The following is a 17,653-nucleotide window of genomic DNA, read 5'->3' as shown; positions in this document are numbered from 1 at the left end:
ATTTGTTTATACTTGTTGACAACTTTTTTTCCTTTGGTAGGGGGAAGGGTGTCATCTCCAGGGATTACTGCTCCAGGCTGACTTTTTCAGATAGAGAGGAGGGAGAAAGGAGAAAGGGAGGGAGGAAGGAGAGGGAGATCGAGAGGGAGAGAGAGAGAATAGCAGTGAAACTTCCTTCAATACAGTGGGATATGAGTATGAATCAGGTCACATTGCTGGCAACTTTTAACTGCAATGCTACCTAGAGTCTACTTTTTTCTCTTTCATTTATTAAGTGAAAAATTGAACAGCTAACCAAGAAAGCAGTTTTATTCTCATTAACATTTATAACATACATATAAGATTACATAATAAAATAATACTATAAGATACTTTCAGTTCACCAGACAGACTATTCTTTCCCAATGTTTCCATGAATTTTCAGCATCCAAAATAAAATTCTTGTCAAAATGCAGTAAGTAGTTCTTTCCATTCTGCCTTGCAGGTTAGGAGAAATTCATCAGGAAGAAGTTTCAAGCACATCACTGTTGTGTTATGCAATTTTCATTCTCCTACAGCCGATAATTTTCAGGTCTAAAAGGCAAAATCGACATTTATTTAAGAACCATTTCATTTTCTTCTGCTTACGTGAAAGATTATTTCTAATTTACTAAAGCAACTCTCCACCAAGAAATACTTACAAATATTATACCTATTTATTTATTTTTTTTGGTGAAAAAAATACTGACACTAACAATTTGTCTTTACAGAGTAGAACAGGTAAGTCATAGTCTCCAAATACAAGCCAACTTGTACATCTCAATGTATGTACTTGGAACTTATTATCTCTATTTTAAAAGATATTTTGAAAGACTTGCCTTTTAAAATGTATTTACTTTTGAGAGAGAGATTGTTGAGATACCTGTAACAATATTTAGTAGTTTGAATTTCTTAAAACTAAATGAACTCTATTTGACCTAGAATTACAGCACACTTTCTTAAATAACATACTTACAAAAAACTAGTTGGCCTAACTATGAAGACTGGTGGTGTGAATAACTACAATATAATTTATTATTCATTTGAGGAGTACATGATATGGGAAACTTGCCTACTAAGGTTTTTCATATCAGCCACTCTATAAAACTAAGAGAAACAGAAAACTTTAGGACTATTTTTGAAATCTTTCCAAATGTAGAAACTGCACCCAAAGTTTGGGAAGTAACAGCTTAACACAACAAGTATAAATGGCCTAAAACCAGACCCCATAAACCCAATACCAGTTTGGATACAACAAATGCCACTCAGTGCTGTAACAACTGGGAGCAAGTCTAAGCTTGGCCTATGAAGAAGGGACTACAAATGCTGGAAATGGGCAAGAGACTGGCTTACTTAATGATGGCCTTTTTTACCACAATTAGGCTACCCCATCAGCTGGGGCCCTAGTCAGGGAATCCTTGGATTCCCACATAGATATGATGAGCCTAAACCTTTAACAGACCCCTCTCTCCACCATTACTGGTCACTTCCATCATGAACATCATCATAAACTCTTTTGAGGGCCTCTCCAAGACCTTGCCCTCACTATAATGTAGCAATGGTAGGGACTGCCTCAATTTCTGAAGGGAGGTTGGCTCATCCTACACTGACACTCGAGGAACACTGGTCCTACCAGTCCTTTCTAGCATATATAGTTTCTGAAGAAATTTTCTGACAGCCTTATGAAAGTGCCTTTGTATATGTTTTAAGAACTCTCTCTCTGAGGCTGAGAGTATGGATCAACCTGCCAACACCCATGTGCAGTGGGGAAAAAATTCCAGAAGCCAGACCTTCCACCTTCTGCACCCCAGAATGATCCTGAGTCCATATTCCCAGAGGGATAAAGAATAGGAAAACTTTCAAGTCAAGAGAGGGGATGAGATATGGAACTCTACTGGTGGCAACTGTGTGGAATTGTACCCTTCTTACCCTATGGTCTTGTCAATATTTCCATTTTTTAAATAAATTAAAAAAAAAAACCTCTTAGGGTGAGGGAGACAGCATAGTATATTAAAAAAAAAAAGCTTTTAGGGTCAGGAAGTGGTGCACCTGGTTAAGCACACACATTACAGTGCACAAGGTTCCTACCTGCAGGGGGAAAGCTTTACGAGTGGTGAAGCAGGGCTGCAGGTGTCTCTGTCTCTCTCTCCCTACTTCCCCTCCCCTCTCAATTTCTCTCTGTCTCTAATAATAACATATTTTTAAATAGGTTTAAAAAAACTTTCATGACTCAGGCCCTGAGCTGCTAGGTTCATCCCCATCACTATCATAAGGCAGAGCTGAGGAATTCTCTAGTCAAAAAATGATAATGGCAAATTTAGTAAATACATTTATTTATACATATCTCTTTGATATATGCTTTGGAGTACTTGTTTTTGGTTTTCTTTTATTTAATGTTTTAGGTATTACTAGGTTAAGTCGCTTTTTTTTTTGCCTCCATGGTTATCACTGGGGCTTGGTGCCTGCACTACGAATCCACTGCTCCTGTGGGCCATCTTCCCCCCCCCCCCCATTGTTGTTGTTGCTATTATGACTGTTCCTGCTGCTATTGTTGCTGGATAGGACAGAGACAAAATGACAGAAAAGGGGAAGATAGAAAGATAGACACCTGCAGACCTGCTTCACCGTTTGCGAAGCTACCGTGTGCAGGTGGGGGGAGCAGGGGCCTTAAACTAGGATCCTTGTGCACAGGTCCTTGTGCTCCACACTATCTGTGCTTAACCACTGTGCTGCCACCTGAACCCCGGTTAAATCATCTCTACAAGTGGATCTCCCAGCACTTATTATGCTTCTGTGATTCTTTTATTTTTAATTTTTTAAAATATTTATTTTCCCTTTTGTTGCCTTTTTAAAAAATTGTTGTAGTTATTACTCTCATTGTTAGGTTGGAACTTGATGCTTGTAAGCTCAATTTTAGTTCCTATGCTACCTCCCAGGATGATGCTGTCTGATCTTTAGTGAACTAATCTGATGTTTTGTCAGAGAGATGAAGGACTAACTTTTTGTTGCTGTTGCTTTGCCATTGCAGGATGACTTTTTCATGGGGGGGGGGGAGAGTTGTGTGTGTGTGTGTGTGTGTGTGTGTGTGTGTGTGTGTAAATGACAGACACCAACCACAACACTGAAGCTTTCTTCACTGTGGTGAGGACCTGTCTTGAACTTGTGTCTCACACATGGCAGGTCAGGTGCACTATATGTTAGCTATTTTGCAGCCCTAAAAGGACTGATTTATGATCTTTGTCTTAGCTCTTTGTCACTATTTTAATACAAATAACAAATTAAGTGTTCAAAGAAAAAGGTGGCATTATATAAGGTAAACCTATTTGTAAACAAAGCACTGATGGTTACATAGTACAGATAAAGATTTTTGCAATTATGTTACTAATTACACTTACCCCTTCTATATAAGTCTACTATAATAACATGTCTAAGCATGTATGTGTATAAAGTTGATTCACATAAAGAAGCATGTAGAAGTGTATGTAAAAATCAAATTTAGCATAAATATAATCTTTAATACTTGAAAATGTTGGCATATCTAAATAATATGTCATATTGTATCCAGTGTTGATTCTATCTTGCTAATCTAATTGATATATCTTTTCTTGATAGTTTCAATTCTCAGTACCTCAAGCAACTCTTCATTCATTTGCCATCTTCTATACATATGTCAACATCTGGCATTTATAGTGGGAGTGGGACTTAGCAGCAGTCAGTAGGCAGACTGAAAGAAGAACCAATTATGGGACTGACACTAGAAAGTCAGTAGGGATTTTGGACTTTAACTGTCTCTATATTTCTAGTTGGTACATCCAATAATCTCTGACTTATCTATTTATGCTCCATTTGGAAATAAAGAGAATGCCATTAGTAAGTATTGTTGGTTCAATGTTTATGAATTCAAACTATACTAAATACTTCATCTACTCCCTATAATTTAAATATTAAAGACTAATTGCTTATTTAAAAATATAAATGGCATGAGATAGCATAATGCCATGCAAAAGAGTCGTGCCTGAAGATCTGAAGTTCCAGGTTCAATACCCAGTACCACCACAGGCCAAAACTGAGGAGCAGTACTCTGTTCTTTCTCTGTACGTTATTCTCTGTCTCTCATTAAATAAAATAATTTTTAAGTGTGTGGTGGGCATTTAATATATATAATGTAGGTACAAAGCATTTTCCTTTACCTTTTACTTGCTGAATACAAAGCTTCTGACATTGTATGTAATGCTTCATAAAACTTAAAAGACAAAAATATACTTGAGAATAATAACAGCATTGTAAATTAACTCAAGAGGGTACAGGGGGAGGTAGCTCAATGGTAGAGGACATGCCTGTGCCTGGGCTCAGTCCCTGGTACCACATATGGTGACGGAAGTGCTCTGGTCTCTCTCTCATGAAAATAAACAAATCAGGAAGTCTTTGAAGAGGTACTGCAAATGTTAGAGGGAGGACACACACACACCACTTTGAAGTAAAAGTTAAAAAGTTTTAAGCTTTCAAGTACGTGCTTAGGGTATACCTGAGACTAATAAATCTTTAAAGAACTGGCAAGTCTAATTATCTTCCTTAATTCATTTTCTAGACTGTACTATGCTTTCATTGTTCTTAAATGTTCTATGTAGCAATAATTCATCTTGCTTTTATGCTCGTCACTAGCAAAAAAAAAAACTGCCTTTAATCAAAATAGCTTTCAAAAATACCACTTTCAAAAAAAGTAAATAAAATTTGCAAAAGGTCTAGCTGTAGTATTTTATGCTTATAACTGCTCAATATTATTTCAAATCATACCACATCCCACAGAATTCCAGTTTTCCACAGCAAATTCTTCACCATAGACACCCCTATGCAAAATGCTGCCTACCACTCACTTTTTAAACCAGACAAGCAAAATATTGCTACTAATCAAAATGAAACAAATACATTTCAGCAATGGAGAGGAGGGTTGGGACAACATACTAGATGGAGCATATACTTATTGTATCAAAAATTCAAAGGTTCAAATTCACAGCATGGCAATGGCAGAAACCAACACACTTATATTATTTGGAAAATGGGGACATATCTATAAAAGATTTTTTTTTTTGACTTGAGAACAAAATCTTTTGGGAGATTTGCTGTCATTGTAAACTGTTGAGAAATCCATTTGGTTTGTGAATAAAATGTGTAATAAATAAATACACGAAATGAAATGTAATCACAGTTCAATTAATGATACTTAATATTACTCATCCCATTAAGGCAATTCATAGTTCAAAAAAAAAAAAGCACTTCAATTTCAGTTGTAAATCAATTAAATTGGTATGATTTAAGTGTAATAAGTCTCAAAACTATTTTATTCTCTTAATCTTATTTTTTTTAATTAAATATAAAAATTTTAATATTTATGTATTTATTCTGAGAGAATGGAAAGGGTGAGGACGGATAGGGAGGGTGAAAGACCACAGCACTGCTACGCTCTGGTTTATAGAGATACTAGGGATTGAATATGGGACTCTAGGGCTTTTGGCATTCAAATTTGTGCTCTAATACACTGAATTATCTTTTCACACACAGTTCTTATGTTTCTTCACTAGTAAGTTATATTTCTCAGTGTAATGCTTACTCCAACAAAACATTTAAAAGATTAGATTACACTTTAGATGGTGGAATAATCTTGAGAATAATAAATGATGGTGGCTGGGTGGTAGCGCAGTGGGTAAGGATCCCGGCTCCCCACCTGCATGGGGGTCGCTTCACAAGCAGTGAGGCAGGTCTGCAGTGTTTGTCTTTCTCTCCTCCTCTCTGTCTTCCCCTCCTCTCTCTATTTCTCTGTGTCCTATCCAACAACAACGACACCAATAACACCAACAATAGTAATAACAACAATGATAAACAACAAGGGCAACAAAACATAAAAATAAACAGAATAATAAATGATGAGTTTAACTGAATTTTAAATCATTTCCATTGTAAGAAAACTATTCCAGGGAGTCAGGCAGTAGCATAGCAGGTTAAGCACACGTGGCATGAAGCACAAGGACCAGCTTAAGGATCCAGGCTCAAGCCCCCGGCTCCCCACCTACAGGGGAGTCGCTTCTCAAGCAGTGAAGCAGGCTTGAAGATGTCTATCTTTCTCTCCCCCTCTGTCTTCCCCTCCTTTCTCCATTTCTCTCTGTCCTATCCAACAACGATGACATCAATAGCAACAACAATAATAACTACAACAATAATATAAAACAACAACAGCAACAAAAGGGAAAATAAATAAATAAATATAAAAACATTAAAAAAAAAGAAAACTATTCCAGGAAATCAAGTGATAATACACATTCCTTCAACTATGAAAGACACTAGCTTGTACAACTGAGATAAGAGAAATAGTGTCTTAATTACTTCTCCTGGCATTAGGCCACCAGACAGATCAAGAAAAGGTAAACAGTATTTTTTTAAATGAAACTCACAGACTTGTATTTAAAAATCTAATAAACACATTATTATAATTATTACTATTTTCTATTTAAAGTGAACAGGAATCATCACTACCCACAATTGCTTCTTTAAAATCACAGGTAGGGGCCAGGTGGTGGCTGGTACACCTGGTTAAACATACACACCACAGTGTGCAAGGACCCAGGTTCAACCCCCAGACCCACACCAGTAGGGAGAAGCTTCAACAGCGGTGAAGCAGGGTTGTAGGTGCCTCTGTCTCTCTCCCTATCTCCTCCTCTCCCCTCAATTTCTCTTCTGACTCAGTTGGTCTGAGAGTTGCAGTTTATTGCTAAGCTGTTTAGTTTCTCTCTGTCTCTATTCAATAATAAATATATATAAAAAACCACAGGGAGTCGGCGGTAGCGTAGCGGGTTATCTATCCTTCTCTCCCTTGTCTTCCTCTCCTCTCTCCATTTCTCTCTGTCCTATCCAACAATAGCTAGAACAATAAAACAACAAGGGCAACAAAAGGGAATGAATAAATAAATAATTTTTTAAAAAATATTTATTCCCTTTTTGTTGTCCTTATTGTTTTACTGTTGTAGTTATTATTGTTGTTGTTACTGATGCCGTTGATGTTGGATAGGACATAGAAAAATGGAGAGAGGAAGGGAAGACATAGAGGGGGAGAGAAAGATAGATGCCTGCAGACCTCCTTCACAGCCTGTGAAGTGATTCCCCTGCAGGTGGGGAGCCGGGGGCTCGAAGCAAGATCTTTATGCTGGTCCTTGGGCTTTGCGCCACCTGCACTTAACCCGCTGCACTACTGCCCGACTCCCTAAATTAATATTTTTTAAAAAACCAAGAAACCCATAAGGTATAGTAGGTATTAATATGTAGCTTTTTATTTTAAACAACCAGTTTTAATCTGTTCATATCCAAGGGAACAGTCAAGTCTGGAATGACTAACTTAAGTAATTTCAGCATTGGAAACATTGAGATCTACAAGTTTAAGCCAATACTGAACTAGTTTAATGGAACAGCTGGAATGTAACCTTGCTCCACAAGACCAACTAATAACTTCTGTCTGTGAAGAGCAGCAAATTCAGTTAATCTGTTCATGTGGGGAAAAGTCACATGACTAAAGTAACATAAAATTATGGAAAACATTGAAGACACTTCCAGTCCAGTTCCTTATGGGTTTAAAAAGATAAAAATGCTTCCCCACTGTCTTTAATTAATTATCTGATATGAAGCACATTTTATAAAGGGAACAATAACATTTTGGAGGTTACTAATTTAAAAGTATTCATTTTTAGAAATAAAATATAAAGTTTTTATATGGCTTTTATTTTTTATTTACTTTTTTATTTATAAAAAGGAAACATTGACAAAACCATAGGATAAGAGGGGTACAACTCCACACAATTCCCACCACCGGAACTCCATATCCCATCCCCTCCCGATAGTTTTCCTATTCTTTAACCCTCTGAGAGTATAGACCCAAGGTCATTGTGGGATGCAGAAGGTGGAAGGTCTGGCTTCTGTAATTGCTTCCCCGCTGAACATTAGCTTCAACAGGTCAATCCATATTCCCAGCCTATCTCTCTCTATCTTTCCCTAGTGGGTAAGGGCTCTGGGGAAGCAGAGCTCCAAGACACATTGGTGGGGTTGTCTGTCCAGGGAAGTCTGGTTGCATCCTGTCAGAGGGCATACACTACATTTAAATCCTTTGTTTCCCTAGAGAATTCTAAACTGGCCAGGAAGTCACTAACTGATCCCTCTTCAATGTTAATATTTCTGGCATTTGTTTCCTTTTCAGCGCTGACAGACTGCTTACTAAGTCCCCTAAAACTAATCCCACTTTCAGCAGATCATCACAGTTGTTCCTATGCATCTTCACTTTCATTCTATTCACTAGCTCTATCGATACACCAAAGTACTACTGGAAGACAGCACACACTATAAGCACGGCAGCATGGGTTTCCATTATCAGCATCTGCTTTCACACTTACATTGATGTAGAAGGTTTATTTTAAAAGGCTGGGGCTTTGCTTAAAATAAAGAATTACTGACTTCACCAGTAAGGAACCAAATGCCTATTTCTTTTTAGGTTTGTTTCATCACTCTGTATAATGAAAAGCAATTCTAGTTGAAAATTTCCACACACCTTAAGTTTTTCCTAAAACAGGATCTTCTATAGGATTTTATAAAAATGGAAAATGTTAGAAATGACCTCAATTCTATTTTTACTTTACATAAAAAGAAATAACTTCCATTACAGTGACATTACAAAGCCCATTACTATTATGATTTTATAATGTGTTAGCAAAACTGAAGTGATTATGCAAGTAATTACTGCTCGTACTAAAATTAGCCACATGTTTGAAAGCAACCATCTCAGGCAACTGAACTATAAAGTTATTAACTGCTTTAATTCCTTAATAAATGAATTTTAAGTGTATATCCAAAGACCACCACTTGTACTTGGTAAACAGATCTATTTCATCATGAGGAAACACAAAGAATAGCTTTATAGCAATCTACTGAATATAAAAATGAATATATCCATGAGATATAAAGTATAATAATGCACTAAGTACATTTAATAATTTAAAAACTGCAAGAGTTCTCATATGAGAAAATGGCTTCTAATTACAAAGCATAATTGTAATATCAAGTTTTTCATAAATTGCCTTTTGTCTATCATTGTTTAAAAATGACTAAGCAAATACCATAATGAAATAAAATGTACGCTGACATTAAGCATGAAAGAAATTTGTTTGCCATCACCAGAGTTTACCACTTTGGAATGACTTTTTCGTAGAGAGAAAGACACGAGAATGACAAGACACGAGAATGACAAAGAGATCAGAGCATTAAGCTTCCTCCAGTGCAGTGGGGCCTGGGCTCGAATCTAGATCACACACATGGCAAAGCAGCACAATATCCAACTGAGTTATTTTGCCAGTCCAAGTTTGAGATAATCTCTTCTTTCCTTCCTTCCTTTCTTCTTCTCTTTCTTTTTGGACAAAGAGAAATCAAGAGGGAATGGGAAGATAGGGAGAAAAACTGACATTGCCTCACTGCTTCACCACTTGCAAAGCTTTCTCCCTATAGGTAGAAACTGGAGTTGAACCTGTGTCCTGGAACAAAGTAACTCAATGTGCACTCAATCAGGTGTACCACTGCCCAATCCAGATAATATAACTTTTGTTAGTGATTTAAAATAATTTAAAAGAAATACAAACAGTGGTAACTTTACTTGAGATCAAAATAATTTTGTCAGTTACCTTACTTGGTTCAAGACTTAGACAACTGTAAGTACTGCAAAAACATTTTAGTCTCTCATAGAAAAGCTAACACATTTACATCTAACCAAAAGCTACTAACAGCTCCAATTACAAAATGTAAACTTTTATACTATAAATATATTTTATGTTTCATTGATACGGAAACACAGTCGAAAGCAAGTTATTTTTGTGCCTATTTAATTATGGTGCAACCCAGGTACATACGTGTGTTTCAGTCAAGTCTCTACAGATGCACCATCAATAGGTCTACCTTGAATAAATTCCAATTATTACTTTCCACAGGCAGATTATATTAGTGGCTTAGTTACTTTAAGTGGAATGACAACATACTTTAAGCAGGCACCTTCTTCAAAAACAGAAGTGTATCTATTAACTAGTAGAGAGAAATCCTTTTCATTGGATTTTATGATATCATGTGTGAAAAAAATCTACATGTACTTTTAATATGTACAGTATTTAATGTTAGAGCTTTGCAATAGGGCAAACAATACAAGTGAAATAGTTTGATAAGGTAGTCACTAACCACATAAGGCTATTGAAATTTAAAATCAGTTAAAACTGAAAATTTAGTTGTATGGATTGATCCTGCCATGACCAGCAGAGAAGCAGTTACAGAAGCCAGAACTACCACCTTCTGCACCCACAAAAGAATGCTTACTGGTCCATACCCCCCAGAGGGGGAGCAATGTTAGGGGAAGATGACCAAAGAGTTCTAAACTCCAATTTCATTAAGGCCCCAAGACTTGGAGAGAGAAGAGGGCAAAAGGAAGGACATTCGGAAATAGCAGTAAGTGTGAAAGTGACTTAGAAAGGAAGGAAGGAACGTTCCTACTCATGACCACAGAATGTGAGCTCAGATCTACAGGGATGCAGAGGTCACACAGGTTCCTAAGCTGAATATGGGCCCCAGATCACATCAAATTGATGGGGTTTATAGCCAACAATTTTTATACACCTTTCCCGTGTTTGGGAGCTACTCTCTTCCTTGATCCAGCTTTCTGATCCTTCTTCCAGCCATGACATCATCTCCCCAGACAATAATTTGGATCCACCTACATATCAGACTTTAGGCTCAGGGGAAAAAAAATAGTATAGCCACAGGCCCTTTGGAATATAACTAAAATATACCTACTAGCTATCTATAAAATGGAGACCAACCCCCACCCCCAACTCTTCATCTGCACTATTCCAGCCTTTAGGTTCATGATTGTTCAACAATTTGTTTGGCTTTATATGTTAACTCTTTTTTTCAGCCACCAGGTTCCAGATGCTAGCATGATGCCAACCAGAACTCCCTGGACAGACAACCCCACCAATGTGTCCTGGAGCTCCGCTTACCCAGAACCCCATCCCACTAGGGAAAGAGAGAGATAGGCTGGGAGTATGGATCAACCTGTCAACACCCATGTTCAGCAGCAAAGCAACTACAGAAGCCAGACCTTCCACCCTCTGCATCCCACAATGACCTGGGGTCCATGCTCCCAGAGGGTTAAAGAACAGGAAAGCTATCGGGGGATGGGATACAGAGTTCTGGTGGTGGGAATTGTGTGGAGTTGTACCCCTCTTATCCTATGGTTTTGTCAGTGTTTCCTTTTTATAAATAGAATAAATAAAAAGAAAGGAAGGAAGGCAGGAGCATAGGGGGTTAAAAAAAAAGGGGGGGGGAGTATATATAGATATAGAAATAATAGTCAACCCATATCTGTGACCTTGGTAGAACTACTGCAGTTACCAGTGGAGGAGATGGGGGCACAACTCTGGTGATAGGAACAGTGTGGAATTATTACCACTGTTGTCTCATAATTTTGTTAATCAATATTATATCACTAAACAAAAAATTTAGCTGTTTAGCTATCCTAGTAACAGCCTAAGTATTCAAGTGCCATGTGGCCAGCAGCTAGTGTATTAATCAGCTAAGATAGAAAATTTTATCATCTATGTGGAAAAGTCCACAATAGAATCCTGAACTCTATAGTTCTATATTACCATCTATTCCTTAGACAAGAAATTTTTTATTAATCCCAAAATGTCTATTTTTCTTGTCTGGTCAGATACATTCTGCAGTAATAAAAAAACAAAAACTGGAATGGAGATGAAATCTACTGTGCAGAAGGATGAAACAGTTTGGAGGAAAGTAAAAGTAACATTTATTTTTAATTTCATTTTGCCATTTAGATATAGACTTCTTATAAGTGACCAAAATAAATTTTTCACAGGGTTATAGTCTCATATTAGAGAGGCAATCTGGACATTGGAAAATAACTTTGTTGGAGGTTAATGACAGTTCACATCTTATTGTAAAAGAGTATAATCAACCAAGTAATGTCACCCTACACAAAATATTTGATAAGGGGCTGGGGGGTGGTGGAGCACCTGGCTGAGTGCACATTACAATGTGCAGGGACCTGGACAATGTTCAAGTTCAAGTCCCTGATCCCCACTTTCATGAGTGTTGAAGCAGGGCTGCAGGTGTCTGTCTGTCTCTCTCTCTTTTCAAATTTCTTTATTGGGGGAATTAATGTTTTATAGTCGACAGTAAACACAATTGTTTGTACATGCATAACATTTCCCAATTTTCTACATAACAGTACAATCCCCACTCGGTCCTCTGCCACAAGTCTCTGTCTCTTATGCTTTCTATCTCCTTCCATCTTGATTTCTGGCTGTCTCTACCCAACAAATAAAGATAATAAAAATTAAAAAAAATATATTTGACATACAGAGGAATCTGTACTATTCTTGTATTTATCAATCAAGGTCTCAAAGACTTTAAGAGACTTTTAGTGTTTTTTTTTGTTTTTGTAACATATTACTGTAGAACTTATTTGCAGATAAATCAGAAAAGAAATGGTAGTCAGGTTAAGCACAGGTGGCACAAAGTGCAAGGACCGGTGTAAGGATCCCGGCTCTAGCCCCCAGCTCCCCACCTGCAGGGGAGTTGCTTCACAGGTAGTGAAGAAGGTCTGCAGGTATCTGTCTTTCTCTCTCCCACTGTCTTCCTCTCCTCTCTCCATTTCTCTCTGTCCTATCCAACAACAACATCAATAACAACAACAGTTAACTACAACAATAAAACAATAGGATAACAAAAGGGAATAAAAAAAATCAGAAAAGAAATATCCAAGAAATAATAATAAAAATGAAGGTTCACTCTTCTTACTCCCCCAGATCCTATTACTTGGCTAATGAGACAGAATACTAATCTAATCTTTGCAAACAAAAAATTAAAAATGAAAATAAGAACAGGACAGAAAAAAAGAAAGACTTACGGAGACCACACTCTTGGGAAAGCGTCTATTTCTTCTTGTGTATATTCATCTAGACGTCTGGGCACCTTGCGTGGCTGAGGAAGTTCTTCCACTAAATTCTTAAGAATATCTTCTGGTATATCCTAAAGTTTTAATTATTTAAAATTTAATTAATTAATTTAAAAAATTAGGCCTAAGTTTCTTAAGATATCTTCCTTAATAAGAAATTATTAAATTTAGTTTACAAAAAATAAAAAGGAAAACTTATAGAACGAAGTTAAATCTTTAATCTTTGTGAGAATGCCCTTTGAGATAGGATTTATATTTTAACTTTAACAAATATATATCTCATGGTAAACTAGACATTTTCAGTTCTAACTACTATGGAGCCACTAAGGTGTTTTTTTTTTCTAAATACTACTTAATATACTCCCCACTCTGTTCAACTTAAGAAAAAAATATATAGCCTTGGCTCATTCTCATAATTTTCCATCAAATATCTATAATCTGGGTCTTGTGCTTCTGGCGCCAAAACCTTTCAATCCATACTCCATATTGTTGCCAGGAAAAACTTTCAAAAATGAAAATATGCTGAATATTTTATACCACTTAGCCACCAACCATTTACTGAGCTCCTCCTATGAGTCAAGAACTGTGTTAAGTGCTAATTATATAACAGCAAATAAAAAGACCATGACCCCTCTGAAAACTTTGAATTTAGAAAATAATAACTTCTCAGCTAAAAATCTCTCTGGATAAAATTCTAACTTCTAAGTCAAAACTATTGTCTTTCATTTCAAATTCACCTTTCCAATTTCACTTTTCTACAAGTATCTACAGTTACCCATCTTCTGGCTTTCCATACACTGGGTTACGTTATCTGCTGCCATTATTAATGGGATCCTCTCTGGCTAAAACTACTCCCTAGTTCTATATGCCATGTTCAGGAAAATAAAATAAAAAAAAAAACAATGTAGAAAGTCTGAATTAAGGGCTGAGCGGTACCACAGTAGGTTAAGCGCACATGGCGAAAAGCGCAAGGATAGGCGTTAAGGATTCCAATTGAGTTTCCGGCTCCCCACCTGCAGGGGGATTGCTTCACAAGCGGTGTAGCAGGTCTACAGGTGTCTATCTTTCTCTCCTCCTCTCTGTCTTCCTGTCCTCTCTCAATTTCTCTCTGTCCTATCCAACAACAACAGCAATAACAACAACAATAATAATAACAGCAGCAAAGATAAACAACAAGGGCAACAAGAAGGGAAAAAATAGCCTCCAGGAGCAGATTTGTAGTGCAGGCACAGTGCCCCAGCAATAACCCTGGAGGTAGACAAATAAAAAGTTTGAATTAAGGTAGTGAAAAAGCATATAGGGGCCAGGTGGTGGCACACCTGGTTAAGCACTTACATTATAGGGCACAGGGCACAAAGACCCAGATTTGAGCCCCTGGTCCCCAACTCCAGGGGTCAAGCTTCATGAGTGGTGAAGCAGGGCTGCAGGTGTCTCTGTCTATCTCCCTCTCTATTTCTTTCTGTCTCTATCTAATTTAAAAAAAAAAAGAGTAAAGCAGTCAGGAAGAGAGAGCAGGACTTACATAAGTGGGGCTTATGTATATATGCCAGAGTGGTGCTCTGCATTTCTCTGTATCTCTTGTTGATATTAAAAAGAAAAAAAAAAGAGTAAAGCATATACTTGAGAGATACTTTAAGAACAAGACTAACTAAAGAAAATGTTAACATGAAGGGCAAGAGTAAACCACAGAATTAACATTTGCACTGTGGTCATGAAATAGAAATAAAGGACAGGAATATGTATTGTGAATATGGGTAATATGTTGACCCTGTCTTTTAGAAGATACATAGGCATGAATTCAGTAAATAGTAGGGTATAGATTTTAATCCAGACAGTCTGATTCCAAAACTGGCTTCAGCCATTTTATTATAGAATCTCTAGAGAAAAATAAGTACTTAAAACAGTATAGTAGTTAACAATGCATATACATTTCCAAAGGATTTTTCAGCTAAGTAAATTCTAACTAGGAATAATAATTTTAAAGTTAAATCTTGGAAAATAGCAACTAAAGCTAGAGTAACCTGCAAGGGGGAAGCTTCACAAGCAGTGAAAAAGTACTAAAAGTCCCACTCTATCTCCCCTCCACCTCTGAATTTCCCTCTATCCTATCAAATTAAAAATAAATTCAAAAAAAGTCTTGCTCATGGTTAGGTCTCCATTTACAGAAGCTCTCATCATACTTCTTTTCTTTCTTTTTTTTTTTTTTAAGATTTTATTTATTAATGAGAAAGGAGGAGGAGGGAGAGAAAGAACCAGATATCACTCTGGTACAGGTGCTGCTGGGGATTGAACTCAGGACCTCACACTTGAGATCCAAAACTTTATCCACTGCACCACCTCCCGGACCACTCTCATCATGTTTATTTAAAAAAAAAATTTTTTTTATTGCTACCAGGGTTATCACTGGGGCTTGGTGCCTGCATAACAAGTTCATCTCTCCTGGAGGCCACTTTTCCTTTTCTTCCCCTTTATTTGATAGGACAGAGAAAAGTTTAGGCATCGAGGGATAGAGAGGGAAAAAGACATAGAGAAACACCTACAATACAGCTCATGAAGAATATCCCCTGCAGGTGGGAAGCATGGCCTGGAATCCGGGTTCTTGTGCATGGTAGCATGTGCACTTAGACAGACACATCACTGCCCAATCCTCTCATCCTTATTTCCTTAGTCAAAAGAAGGTAGTTATGAAAACAAAAAACAGGGAATCGGGCGGTAGCGCAGTGGTTAAGCACACATGGCACAAAGCACAAGGACCAGTTTAAGGATCCCAGTTCGAGCCCCGGCTCCCCACCTGCAGGGGAATCGCTTCACAGGTGGTGAAGCAGGTCTGTAGGTGCCTGTCTTTCTCTCCCCGTCTTCCCCTCCTCTATTTCTCTCTATCCTATCCAACAATGATGCCATCATCAATAACAACAATAAAAAAAAAAAACAAGGGCAACAAAAGGGAATAAATAAATATTAAAAAAAAAAAAACAGATACATTGTTGGTAGGAATGCAAACTGATACAGTCGTTATGAAAAACAGCATGGACAATCCCTAAATAAAAACAACATGCCAGCAATACCACTGTTGGACATTTATTAAAGTCATGAAAACACTAATTTAAGGTGACATATGCACATCCTTCCGTTTTCCTAGCTCCATTACTCACAACAGCCAAAAGATGGAAGCAAACTAAATGCCCGTCATCAGCTGATTGGATAAAGAAGTTTGGGGGATATACTCCATGGAGGAGTTGTCCACCATGGTGGTTCTCCTGGGGAAAATGGGTGGAACTGGAAGTGATTATGCTTAGTTGAATAAGTATGGAGCCGAACAAGAATTAGACATGGTCTCATTCCTTTGTAGAATAGGAAGAACTAAAACATATGAACTTGTAAAGAAAAAAACAACTAGCCAATCTCTTTCTAAAACTTTGAGAGAGAACTATAGTGGTAATCCTGGGGGGGGGTGGGTGATGGCACAGAACTGTGGGGGTAGATATAACTTTACCTTTCATAATCTTGTAAATCATTAATAAAAAATTAAAAGAAATAAAAAACAGAACTTACAAAAATTTTAAGTTTTAGCACAATGACGATGTGCTAAATGTATCATGATTTAAAATAGGGGTAACTGATATTATGATGTGTTCACTATAAAATACAGAACACATTTCAGAAGTCGACTTAAGAAATCATTGAAAGTAAGTCTACAGTGGTTATTTTAAAAGGTAGAACAAATTCTTCATTGAAAATTTAGGAAAAGCATCATGACCAGCGTTCACTAACTTACTTCATCTGGGAAAAGATGTAATCTCTGCATCATAGTTCTTCTGTGAAGATTTTTTGGTAGCATGCCATAAATAGCTAGTTTTACAACCTGAAAAAAGACATATTTAGGACACAATGAGAAAAAGATGGACTTGAGATATAAAGATACAAACTTAATTAGAGATAGTGGTGAAAATATATAGGTGAAAACTACATATAAATAAGAAGGGTCCAGGCAATGGTGCATGTGGTTGAATGCACAAGGATTTTGATTCAAGTCCTTGTCCCCTCATCTGCAAGGGGGAAATTTCACAAGTGGTGAAGCTTCACAGATATCTCTCTATTTCTCCTGTTATTTCCTCCTTCCCTATTGATTTCTCTTTGTCTCTATCTGATATATATGTGAAAGGAACGGAGACCTAAGTAAATACGCAGTAGCAACAGGTTAAAAAAGATACTTTTTAAAAAAACTTTTACTATTGTGGACATTACTATTTCCTTCACATATTATTTTTTTTTTAAAGGAAAGTCAAGAGACATTAAAATAAATAATATATGTGCTAGTTTGAGTTAAAAAAATGAAAGAAATTTTCTTTTTTCCCTTTTTTTTGATCATTTTACCATTGTTGTGTTTATTATTGTTGTTGTTGATGTCATTGTTGTTGGGTAGGACAAAGAGAAACGGAGAGAGGCAGGGAAGACAGAGAGGGGGAGAGAAAGATAAGACACCTGCAGACCTGCTTCACTGCTTGTAAAGCGACCCCACTGCAGGTGGGGAGCTGGGGGCTCAAACCAGAATGCTTACGACAGTCCTTGCACTTCATGCCATGTGCACTT

The 17,653-nt window shown here is 37.1% G+C and overlaps 1 protein-coding gene across 2 annotated transcripts in view; it reads right to left on the bottom strand.

Annotated features, from left to right (window-relative positions):
- Positions 1-291: 291 nt before the first annotated feature.
- The window catches only part of MRPL13 (mitochondrial ribosomal protein L13), a 30,780-nt gene continuing 13,418 nt past the window's right edge, over positions 292-17,653 (bottom strand). The window contains exons 5-7 of one of the 2 annotated variants that reach the window (XM_007526235.3): positions 16,839-16,925; positions 13,016-13,137; positions 292-573 (exon numbers count right to left, since the gene is read on the bottom strand). In XM_007526235.3, coding sequence (XP_007526297.1) covers positions 552-573; positions 13,016-13,137; positions 16,839-16,925 — 231 coding nt within the window. In that variant the 3' untranslated portion in view covers positions 292-551. The remainder of the gene's footprint in view (positions 574-13,015; positions 13,138-16,838; positions 16,926-17,653) is intronic. The other variant, XM_060195646.1, reaches the window with a different exon arrangement.

The sequence above is a fragment of the Erinaceus europaeus genome, chromosome 1 (genome assembly GCF_950295315.1).
Source record: "Erinaceus europaeus chromosome 1, mEriEur2.1, whole genome shotgun sequence".
NCBI classification, from domain to species: domain Eukaryota; kingdom Metazoa; phylum Chordata; class Mammalia; order Eulipotyphla; family Erinaceidae; genus Erinaceus; species Erinaceus europaeus.
Note: the sequence above shows the minus strand (reverse complement) of the source record. Positions and strands in the feature narration are given on the sequence as shown.